The sequence below is a fragment of the Pygocentrus nattereri genome, chromosome 3 (genome assembly GCF_015220715.1).
Source record: "Pygocentrus nattereri isolate fPygNat1 chromosome 3, fPygNat1.pri, whole genome shotgun sequence".
Lineage (NCBI taxonomy): Eukaryota > Metazoa > Chordata > Actinopteri > Characiformes > Serrasalmidae > Pygocentrus > Pygocentrus nattereri.
Window position 1 is genome coordinate 8,420,335 of NC_051213.1, and position 12,843 is coordinate 8,433,177.

The following is a 12,843-nucleotide window of genomic DNA, read 5'->3' on the forward strand; positions in this document are numbered from 1 at the left end:
GTTGAGGAACAGAAGACGCTCCATGCCTGGAGTGACGCAGGCTGTCTTTCTTGTTCTTGGCATTGCAGAGGGTGCATTCACAGCCCACAGCATGTGGCCGGGGCAGGGAGATGTCCTGCTTCAGCAGCATGGTCAAAATCTCGTAGTTGTTCCTGTGAGCGGCTAGAATGACAGGAGCCACGTCCATGGTCGTGGAATATTCCGGATTTTGGATGCGCTGCATCAGTTTCTGAAACCCAGAAAAAAGAGGAGAAAAAAGCCCAAAAGCATTGTCATTAGGAAGATGTCTAATTATGCCTAATGCTTTTGAGCACATCCCACTACGACGTGAATGTCAATCCGCTGAACTGCGAGAGCACTCTGAGCCTGATGATATTCAGATTTTATCAAACCACCCGTATTTATAAATGGAACGAAAAGCTACTTGCAGTGGTTGAGCAATCACATCAAAAAGGCATAAGATCGAAAGAGCACCGCAGGTCAGGATGTTCTAGGATTTGCCGTTTGCCGTCTGTTAGAGCTGCTACAGGTATCCGAACCCACAAATATTCTACACATCGCCCAATATCACTTTTTTCCCCGGCCCTGATATCTTTTCCGAGCATCCGCTGGCACTGATTCAATATTTTATTTTTGCAAAAACAAAGTTCAAGTCAGTTAAAAGTTCGAAGCATGTTTTGAACATTACAGCCCACGATTACACTTGATTTGCCACACTGGCTTCACGATTTGATAGTCTTGTGATATTTTGACCAAGATTTCAATTAGGCCTGTCCCAATTATTAAATAGTTGACTAATCACAATAATTGAAAACTATTTTAAATATTTGAGATGAACACAATTATTTATTTATTAATTATACTTTATTTTATTTTTTAAATTTTATACTAAATTTTATTATTTATTTGGTTTATCCGTCTGAATTTTACGTGACCAAATTGTAAGGCAAATTATTCAGTAACTGCATGAAATAAATTAATTTTTAAAACTAATTTATTAATTAATTAATTTTTAAAAGCTCCTCTCAAATGAACAGAAAATGTGTTTTATGATCTAAACATATCGCTATATGCTTACAATTTACTGCTGAAAACCAAAAATCTCAGACGCTCTTAGTATTATTTCATAAAAATAATTTTTACAGATCAGATCACTGAAGAGATGCCATCTGTTTATAGTTTATAGTTTAGGGAAAAATGCCTCGACTTCCAGCAGAAAAAAAAAAAAGTTCAGCTTCTTTTATTATAAGGGTTTAAAATGACATCACAAGTCACAAGTCAGCAGCCTCTTCTGTCTTTCCTCATCGATAAAAGACCAAAGCCATTAGAGGTGAATTAATAGCACTGGATGACCAGCCATTTCCTTAGTGAAAAACAGGCATTTCAGAATTCTTATAAAACTTGCCGTCCTGAAGGCAGATTGCATGTTTGTTGTATTCTTCACTCATTGTGAAGAACTTCCACACTGACGACACGTTGTGTGCGTGCGGCTGAGCTGCTGTCACGCAACATGAACCATCGTGTGGATATACGAGACTGACCAAGCTGAAAACTGTCCGATTATGGATATCCGCTGATCAACAGGTGCATCTTTAGTCCTGAGTAATCTTTGTTTCTTTGTTATTTATGTGCCTAATTCTAACATTTTAGCATGCATTTCTGCTGAAAACAGCTGGTCTTCCAGCGCTATGAATTTCAGTTTTTTTTTTTTCTAGCAATTTCTAGCAATGAATTTCTTTACCTGTATTTTTTCACTCTCACTAAGAACATGTCACTTTGCTTAAATCTACTCATGACTCTGTGTAACTGCAGACATTTGCGTGAGTCTGCATGCAGTATTGCTTTGACGGTACAATCTTTATTGGCTGTTTTTCCTCCTGACGCTCGCAAAACATTCGCTGACTATGCATCCTGGTCTGGGGCAGTAATAACCCTCCACTGAGACTAAGCTGGGATTAGGTTATCTGGTCTTGCATGGCGGGTTGTCTTGAAACTTGTGCCACCTCTTTTCACTGAATGCAGATTAAAAATGAAACTGTTCTTGTGTGTCAGCATAAAGAGAAGAAGAAGAGGAGCTTCTTCCCACAAGCCATCACTCTCTTGAACAAATAAATGTCACACCTAAACCTATTCCAGCTTCTAAACTGCACTTCTAAATATACTGGTATACAGTATCACACTCAACATCCCAACTACCATATCAGATCAGTGTTCATCCTAGCATCTTACTTATTACCCCACTTATTTGACCGTTACCTCACTGACCTCTTTCTTTGTGACTGTAGGATTCAGAACCAACTATGTTTTGCACATAGAGATATTAGACCTCTGCATTTAACCCATCCATACAGTGAAACACCCACATGCATGCACACTGGTGAACACACACACTAGGGAGCAGTGAGCACACTTGCCTGGAGCGGCGGGCAGCCCTATCCACAGAGCCCGGGAAGCCCACGACTGCCCGACATTGTGTGTGTGTATATGAATGAGTGATGGTAGGAATGAATGTTTTAATTTTATTTATTTTAGATGTAGATGTAAATGCTGACTAGAGGTAAATGTTGGTCTGATACTGTGCACTGTGAGCTCATGTAAACAAAACCAAATTCCCTGTATGTGTAAGCATGCCTGGCCAATAAAGCTTGATTCTGGTTCTGAAACTCATCAGCGAGAACTACAGCCTGAGAGAGAGAGAGCTGTTACTTTGCACTCATTTAAATACCCTGCAAGGCAGTCAGGCAGACAATTTTTAAAATCCTCAGCAACATACAGTTAGTTCCCTAAATAATTCCTGGTCTTCCACTTTGCTAATCCATTTATCAAATGGAACACCTCCCTTGCAAATTCGACATAAGACTGAACAAGTGTTTTTTTAAAACCTCTGAATTTCTGATGCTAAGCCTCAGGTACAAGTTCATAAGCACATAGGAGAGCTGATTTTACCACGTCATAATTCATGCTGTCAGTTAGAGATTAAGATTCCCTTATTAGTTCCACAACGGGGAAATTTCACCTCCGCATTTAACCCATCTGTGAAGTGAAACACCACATACACTCTAGTGAGCACACACACACTAGGGGGCAGTGAGCACACTTGCCCAGAGCGGTGGGCAGCCCAATCCGCAGCACCCGGGGAGCAGTTGGGGGTTAGGGGTCTTACTCAAGGACACCTCAGTCATGTGCTGTCGGCTCTGGGGATTGAACCTGAACTTTCTCCATATCCAGCTCCATTTGTCAGACAATTTGAGCTCCATCTCTGTCCACCTCTGCTTTGCCCCCTCGAGCTCCCACCTCGGTAAAGACTCTCTCATACGGGCTTCGTCCCATAGCTCTTGATGACCCTGCAGAGAGAGGGTCAAACCGCAGTAAAATTGCTGGGTGATTAGGAGAAACCATTGTGGCCGTCCCATCCACCACTGGAACAGGGGTCAATGAGCATTGAGTGGTGGAAGTATCAGCTGCCAGATGCAAAACACGTAGATCTACAAGCCTCTTAATAATAAATTGTTTAAATTCTCTCTTCACTAACTGACTTAATTACAGCAAATCGTCATTTTTACAACTATCCAACTTCTCTAAAGAGGGAGCAACTAAAAACAAAGCTAAATCGAACTGCTGAATCAGGGACACTTTGCCCCAACCAAGAGACCACCGATAGCAATAAACCAGACCGCAGTACCAAATCACATGCTCAATGTATGCTAGTTATGCTGTACATAAAAAGCAGTAACCAAGTGAACATCCCAGCTGATTTCCACTACACACATTCACACCAAACTACAAAGCAAACGCAGGGATAAAAGATCCTGGACGAGCCCCCACGTTACGACCCCGCAGGCAATCTAGGCAACAACAGGGTCAGTAACACACACATACGCATAAACACACACACATGTTCTACGCCACTTATCTTTCTGGGTAGTGGGGGGAACTGGAGCTTATGCCAGTGGTCATCAGACAGAAGGCGGGGTCAGTGACACTGAAATGCGAAGTGTGGGGAACAAGCCAGGAAAGCATGAGACTTGAATCGGTTTCTGGATTTTAACATTTAATGCCCTCTACAGTGAAAGTACAATACTGTACATTCAGGGGCACATTAAAACCACCAACAATATGAATATATACAATATTTCCAATATACAAGAAAGATTTGGATCTGGCACTAAAGGAAAGAACCAAAGAATCGAAACAAAAAAAAGAAACGCATCCTAGCTCTTAAAATAGGTCCTTACCTAATAGCAAAACAAAACAGCTATGTACACTACTCTAACCTATAGCAGAAATACATAAGGTTTGGTGCCTGTCCCACATCTAATGTGTCTATACATTTAGGTACTACACATTGTAGAATGTATAGGCACATCCATCTAGCCTGTCCACGACCCACAATAGCACCGCAGCACAAAAGGAATAGAGAGAGGGAGAGAGAGAGACATAAACAGTGAGGCAGTAACAATAGTGTGACTGTACAACAGGGCGCATGAAGGTACAACGCAACTGTGGGCTACACTAAGGTAGCGCTCACACAAAATCAACACTGGTGACAAAGAACACCAAGCTTTCGCGTCTACATCTATGAACAAGAAGGTCACAGTAGCACTCTACGCAGCTATGAGTGAGCATCGGGAACTCAGGCCTCCTCCTCCACAAGCTCTGCCGGCTCGCTTTTGCAACCTATTGCAAATGTGATGATTATGACACCTGATAGAAATAAGCATTATTACAGCGACTGACCGCAATAGAGGGTTTGGAGGATCTTCTAGGCCGATGGTTGAGGAGAATGTCGACAGCTCCCACCACCTCTGAGTCAATAGCCACCAATAGTGCATCTGTTGACTGTATACAAACACATACACGATTTTTATACACATAATCAACACAACCACAGCAGATGACATACAATGCAGATCATAAGCAATTGGACAGTGATCCATATATCATGCACCAAATATTGATGTAAATGCCCTCAAAGTAATGCTTATAATTATTACATAATTATTACATATTTACCTCTACATATTTATCTCATTATTTCAGCTGACCACTAAGCAGTTGATAGCTTTCACAGCCATATGTTTACATCACAACAAACAGATTTTTGGTATGTTTTATCAGTCGGGTTAAGGCAAATCTACCTGAATTAAAGAAAACAGAAATGCACTTAAGACATATTATGGTTCTTACAAAAATAAAAAGTTCCTACTTTCTACTGGTGCTGTAACACTTTTAGTTAATGAATAAATTTAGTTTTTTAATAACACCTTTAGAGGGCGGTGGTGAGCAATGTTTGTTTATTTGATGTGTGTTAAATCTTTAGAGGGTGGTGGTGAGTGATGTGTGTTAATATCTTTAGAGGGTGGTGGTGAGTGATGTGTGTTAACATCTTTAGAGGGTGGTGGTGAGTGATGTGTGTTAACATCTTTAGAGGGTGGTGGTAAGTGATGTGTGTTAATATCTTTAGAGGGTGGTGGTGAGTGATGTGTGTTAACATCTTTAGAGGGTGGTGGTGAGTGATGTGTGTTAATATCTTTAGAGGGTGGTGGTGAGTGATGTGTGTTAACATCTTTAGAGGGTGGTGGTGAGTGATGTGTGTTAACATCTTTAGAGGGTGGTGGTGAGTGATGTATGTTAATATCTTTAGAGGGTGGTGGTAAGTGATGTGTGTTAATATCTTTAGAGGGTGGTGGTGAGTGATGTGTGTTAATATCTTTAGAGGGTGGTGGTGAGTGATGTGTGTTAACATCTTTAGAGGGTGGTGGTGAGTGATGTGTGTTAACATCTTTAGAGGGTGGTGGTGAGTGATGTATGTTAATATCTTTAGAGGGTGGTGGTAAGTGATGTGTGTTAACATCTTTAGAGGGTGGTGGTGAGTGATGTGTGTTAATATCTTTAGAGGGTGGTGGTGAGTGATGTGTGTTAACATCTTTAGAGGGTGGTGGTGAGTGATGTGTGTTAACATCTTTAGAGGGTGGTGGTGAGTGATGTGTGTTAACATCTTTAGAGGGTGGTGGTGAGTGATGTGTGTTAACATCTTTAGAGGGTGGTGGTGAGTGATGTGTGTTAACATCTTTAGAGGGTGGTGGTGAGTGATGTGTGTTAATATCTTTAGAGGGTGGTGGTAAGTGATGTGTGTTAACATCTTTAGAGGGTGGTGGTAAGTGATGTATGTTAATATCTTTAGAGGGTGGTGGTAAGTGATGTGTGTTAACATCTTTAGAGGGTGGTGGTGAGTGATGTGTGTTAATATCTTTAGAGGGTGGTGGTGAGTGATGTGTGTTAATATCTTTAGAGGGTGGTGGTGAGTGATGTGTGTTAACATCTTTAGAGGGTGGTGGTGAGTGATGTATGTTAATATCTTTAGAGGGTGGTGGTGAGTGATGTGTGTTAACATCTTTAGAGGGTGGTGGTGAGTGATGTGTGTTAACATCTTTAGAGGGTGGTGGTGAGTGATGTGTGTTAACATCTTTAGAGGGTGGTGGTGAGTGATGTGTGTTAACATCTTTAGAGGGTGGTGGTGAGTGATGTGTGTTAACATCTTTAGAGGGTGGTGGTGAGTGATGTATGTTAATATCTTTAGAGGGTGGTGGTGAGTGATGTGTGTTAATATCTTTAGAGGGTGGTGGTGAGTGATGTGTGTTAACATCTTTAGAGGGTGGTGGTGAGTGATGTGTGTTAACATCTTTAGAGGGTGGTGGTGAGTGATGTGTGTTAATATCTTTAGAGGGTGGTGGTGAGTGATGTGGTGATGAGGTCAATTAGGATGTAAGACAGCCAATCAGCCCCTTTTGGCTTGCATTATAACACAGTGAATTACTCCGCTACTTCATTTCAACTCCATTATGGAGAAACACAGAGCTAAAACAACAAGAACTGTATCCCTGTCCAGTTACTTAAGAATGTTGTATGTGTGCACAAGTTAATGGCCATACCTGGCAGCCGTGGTCCAAAAGCAGCTGTAGAATGTCCAGGTTTTCATTCTCGATGGCGATGGTGACCGCATCTCTGCCTAGCACGTCCACACAGTTGATGTTAAGCTCACCGTGCCGCTTTTCCTCCAGGAGTTTCTTCACCATGTAGTAATCACCTTAATCAGACACCATAGCACTTCAGTCTCCTGCTTTAGTTGCTTTCTTTATACACTTTCAAAGATTCAGATAAACAAACCAATAACAATTGCTCATACCTTATGGGCAACTTTCTTAAAGGGGAATTTTACTGACTTTTCACACTTCATCATAATTCATTCAGTAAAATGTAAACAAAATCACTTAGACTGGTTTGATGTGACATGGTTTATTGTACAGAAACTTACTAAGGGCCAGATTAAAAGAGGCACTAATTATTGACCATCTGTGGATGCTTTTTGTGGGTGCGGCTAATTTAGCATTTTTTTATTTTATTTTTTTTTTGTCAAAGTTAAAAATCAATAAATGTTTTTGATAAACTCTCTCTTTTGTCTCAATTCTCAGTATTGTGTGCTTTGACAGGGAAACTCCTGAATGCATATGCAATTAGGAAAAAAAGCACAAGTGAGCAGCTTTGCCCCATTAGTTTTAGTGCAACAGGCACTTTTTAACACCGAAACATGGCTGGTGATGGCACCATACGTTAGTAATTCTTTACCATGGTGGTGAGATGAACCAGGGCTCGCAATGTCTACAACACAAATATAGCCAATTTATTTATCATCCAAAATGACCAGTGAAGCTACACATCTTCTGAGTTCTTATATGTAATGTTGATGATGGTAAAATATTGATAAATCTGAAAAAAAAACAAGCTTTACTTGGTGACTATGTTACCTCCCAATGCCCTGCATACACCTCTCCACCAATGTGTCAATGAATATGTCTTTAAAAATATGTTTTAGGCCAAAACATTATAGCATAACTTTCAAAAGCAATGTCTCAGTCATCAGACATATCCATATCCATTTCATGTAATAACAGTTCATAGTGTAGTGGGTAACACCTTTGCCTTCTACACCGTAGACTGGGGTTCAATGCCCCACCTGGGTAAACATGCTACAATATACCAATAAGAGTCCTTGGGCAAGACTGCTTTTGCCAACCTGTGTAAAATGGTCAAATTGTAAGTCACTCTGGATAAGAGCGTCTGCCAAATGCTGTTTGTGGGAGGGAGTTTTTAGAGGTGGACGTCTGGTTCCTATCACCACCACTGTGAACAACTCTGACTCTGTAAGTTTCTTTAAAGCAGTGCATTTCACACCAAACCACTCCGAATGACTTTGTTCACATTTTAATCTTTTAATTATGGAGGCATTTTACAATTTTAGTGGAATTCCACTTAAAATTTAATGTAATGATTTTATTCTATGTAATTCTGGACTAGTCCACTCAACATTAAATGTTCACAATCTAAAGGGCAGCTGATGGTTTTAAATAAAGTAAAGGAAAAAAAAAGAACAAAAACAACAAGTGAAGGTCAGAAACAACATTTTCATATGACAGCGATGCATAGCTGCGGTAATGATAGGCCGGAAACCCCTTTACAACAAAAACATAGCCATCAAAGGACAGATTTTCCTCCCTGAGCCACACTTAGGTTTACTTTATATGGTAATCTGAGACATCTGAGTCTCGCCTGCACACTGTAACGTAAGATAAATAGAAGTAAGGCATGGCTGTTTTATTCATATGGAGAGTACAGTTTTGGCCTCTGACCTTCTGAAATGGAGCTTTAGACAACATATCGCAGGATCTGTTCCGTTTAGTTAGCGGATCTTATCCGATGGTGCAGCCGATGAATTCTTTTGAAATATAAATGCCTCAGAGATGTTCTATAATTCATCACAATGATAAAACATTCACAGTGCACTTGAAACCATTCAAAACCAAAGAGAAGGAAGCATTTGCTTGAAGGCACTTTAACTGAAGCTGTTTACTCAAAACCAAAATACAAAGCAACCACCACAACAGCGAAATAACAGCAAATTCATGCAGGATGACGCTGCTCAGCAAAGTTTTAGGATTTTACCAGAAAATGACTTTTTGTAGCCATTTCTTCTCTTTTTCACTTAAAATACTGAATTTATTCTGCTTTTATACCCGAGCAGGTGATGATTCAGGGGGTATTTCACAAAGCAGGACTTGTCAATAACGTAAACCCAAATATGAGGTCTGTCCAATAAGAATGTCTCTCAGGTCATTTGCTGTTGGTCAGGCTTGACTTTGGGCTTAAGTTATCTGGCTAAACTAAGAAAATCCTGCTTTTTGAAATACCCCCTGCCAGTAAAATCCTAATGCGTGGCCACAACTTAGTAGAAGGGACCATGATTTACTTATCTTGTTCCCACGCCTTACTTCATTGTGGCCATGACTTAATTATCTTGTTCCCGCGCCTTACTAAGTCATGGCAATGACTTAATTATCTTGTTCCCACGCTTTACTATGTCATGGCCATTACTTAATTATCTTGTTCCCATGACTTACTTAGCCGTGGCCACTCATTATTTATACAAGGTGTCACCAGTGAGGTTCCGTAGTTTTGTTTTTTTTTGAGAATTTTCTGTGTGTTAAATTTTGAATAAAGAACAAAACATGCCAAATCCCCCTCCGTCCTGCCCACCGTCCTCAGTTAATACACTGAAACAACAAAGTCTACATAGAAACAAAAAATAAACACTACAAAATAAATGTATCTTTATATACACAGCTATGTACACATAACCACACACACCTATATCCACACAAACATATACACACTCATACCTGTCTACACACACACACACACACACACACACACACACACACACACACCTTCACAAAAATACCCATAAAAATGAACAGTTATTACTGGGATAAAGAGCGAAGATACGCACAGATGTCTGTTATCCTGTCCCAGCATGCATTACAGTAAAATAATCTATATCTTTTTATATTTCAATTTATACTTTACTCGAGCACTGAGCAGTCTGCTGATGTTACAGGTCGTCAGTTTTGTTTAAAATGTTCTAAATATATAGATAACCAAACAAAACGTAACGAGAAATATAGCACTTAAGACTGTTAAACTGAAAGATAATGACAATCCTGTATCAGATAAAACGCGGTTCAGTCACAGGTTAATGACATTTCATTCCAAACTGACCACATAATGACCACATAAATGAACCGTCAAGAAAAGCGTGATCACACTAAACACCTGTTTTTAAAGATGAATGATCACGACGCCCCACAACCACAAACAAATCCCTTTAAAGCGTTTGTGTTCAAGGTTTCTGCACAGTTCAACCATTTGGATGTAAACATGTCATTCAGCGTGGTCTGGCATTAAATGCTCTTTTCTAGAGAAACGTCAGTTGCTCACACTGGAGTCAAACCGTTTAACGCCTCTAAAGGCTTCACCCCACAGAGCTGCTGTATGATATTCTCATGAACACGCTGCCTGAGGTCTGAGATATCGTGTAAGAACGTTTGAAGAGAGGATTTTGGCTTAAAATGTGTTTTTTCATCCCTTTAATGGTGGATAGATTAATGCAGGATGTTCTAAGATCTACCACCATTTTACTATCAACAACATTACTCATAAGTTGAACTGCTGAGATGGTTCTTCAGACTGACGGAGAACATGCTGTATATGGTTTTACACAGAACCTTTTTGAATACGGTTCCATATAGCACCAAAAAACGGTTCTTTAATGCTTACAAGCTTGGAATCGCAACAATACAATAGCCCTTTGTGGTGCTATAAAGAACCATTCTATACAGAACCGTATACAACACATTCTCAATCACTCTGAAGAACCATTTCACCATGCAAGGAACCATTTAAGCACGAAACGGGTCTGTACGGAACTCACTGTTCCAAAGAACCACTGCCTTTGGCAAAGAACCATCCTTTTTAAGAGTGATAGATGATGATGGTTAAAATGGCTGTATTTGCTGTGAAGACATGGTCTGTACGTTTGTCTGCAGGGAACCATTTCACACCAAACCCACTCTGACTCTGTTTACATCTCAAAGATTGAGCTATGCAGCAGTTTTGGACCAAACATCAGTGCATTTACCCTTTAAGCTGACTCACTGCCTCGTTACCTCACCAAAACAGATCTTATAGTATGTTAGCCCATCCAATGTCAGGCCTGGACCTGTAGCTCACCCTTCTCGCAGGCCAGCAGAAAGAGCTTCTCGTCGAGCGTGGTGTCCTCCTTCACCTCCCTCACGTCTTTGAGCGCCAGATAAGTGTCCGGAGAGGAGGTGCCAGGGGCCTGGTAGCCGGCAGCCATGACCACGGAGAGGGAGCAGGGCAAGACGCTGATGTGCATCCCAGCTGGAGCCCACTGAGACGGGGAGGGAGAGAGGCAGGCAGCCCGCCCGTCCCTCCGCGAGGCTCGGCTACGTGCTGGGGAGGCGCCGGAGCAGCAGGTGCAGCGCGGGAACCAAACGCATCGCCGACGAGAAGAGAAAGCGGAGAAAAACACTCACTGAGCTCGCGCTACGAAAACAGCGAGAGGGATGATGATGATGATGGTGGTGGTGGTGATGATGGTGATGGGGATAATGGTGATGCTGCGCATGCGCGCTCCCCGTCCGCTGTTTACAGGGAGAGCAGAGGCGTTACATAAGATCAGACTGAGTGGGAACATCATCAGGAAATACACAGAGGAGGTGGAGGAGGAGGAGGAGGAAGACCGGAGGGGGGATGGGGGGGTGGGGGGTGCTGGAGACCATGGACTCAAAGAACCCTTTGCATGGTTACAGGGTGAAGGAGGCCTTCACATTGTTGGAGGTGTTGTAGATGGTTCTATATGGTTCCTCTTTGAAAAAGGGTTCTCTATAGCGCCAAAAAGGGCTCATACATTGTTACCACGTCAAACGACTTACACCAGAGGAAGCCCTTTATTAAGTGTGGATCATGGCTTTATACAGACGCATAAGTCACAGAATACATTGGGAATTATAGATTAACCATGTAGTGATGGATTCGGGTGAGAGCACATGGCACATGTTAAAGCATCAGAATTAGAGATTTGGTGTTGGACGTGCAGGGATATTTGCATCAAGTCAAACAAGAGATTTTATATGATTCATTATTTAATATTATAAATTGTGCCACTGGTTTTCGTTGCCGACTCTTAACAGATGCATTGGACACAGTGAGGACCACATGTCTGAGACCACTAGTGTGAAAAAGCTTCTGTTTTGCATTCTTTTGTAATTTAACATAAAATGTTTCATTACAAAATATACTCTCAGCATAACAATCTGAGTGAAGGTGGAACCTGTTAAATATTTACATGAATTTCAAAATTTCTATGTATTTCTCTCCGTATTTTGTTTGGGGAACAGAACAGAACATGTTAGAATGAAATGTTTATTGCAAGGATTGAATGAAAACAATCACAGATTATCAAAGCAGTCTCAGAATTTGGACCCCACTGTGTATGGTCAAATAATAGCACACACACACACACACACACACACACCACACACACATACATATATATATATATATATGTGTGTGTGTGGGTGTGTGTGTGTCTGTGTGTGTGTGTGTGTGTGTGTGTGTGTGTGTGTGTGTGTGTGTGTGTGTGCTATTATTTGACCATTTAGGAATTTAGGACAAATGGATAAAACCCTGGCAGAAAAAGAGATAAGATATAAATCTAAAATCATATATATATATATATATATATATATATATATATATATATATATATATATATATATATATATATATACCTATAGTGATAAAATAAGTCATAATACAATAAAATATCCTTTACTGAATATATTGTAATATCATCAGCACATGTAGACACTGACCAACTGCATGTGTCATTATAAAGAAAGCAAAATTGTCCCGTTTCACTGGATT

At 40.7% G+C, this 12,843-nt stretch overlaps 1 protein-coding gene across 1 annotated transcript in view; it reads right to left on the reverse strand.

Moving 5' to 3' along the window:
* trpc1 (transient receptor potential cation channel, subfamily C, member 1) overlaps nucleotides 1-11,558 on the reverse strand; it is a 50,894-nt gene extending 39,336 nt beyond the window's left edge. The window contains exons 1-4 of the mRNA XM_017705267.2: nucleotides 11,125-11,558; nucleotides 6,933-7,087; nucleotides 4,738-4,839; nucleotides 27-229 (exon numbers count right to left, since the gene is read on the reverse strand). Coding sequence (XP_017560756.1) covers nucleotides 27-229; nucleotides 4,738-4,839; nucleotides 6,933-7,087; nucleotides 11,125-11,290 — 626 coding nt within the window. The 5' untranslated portion in view covers nucleotides 11,291-11,558. The remainder of the gene's footprint in view (nucleotides 1-26; nucleotides 230-4,737; nucleotides 4,840-6,932; nucleotides 7,088-11,124) is intronic.
* Between the last annotated feature and the right edge of the window lie 1,285 nt (nucleotides 11,559-12,843).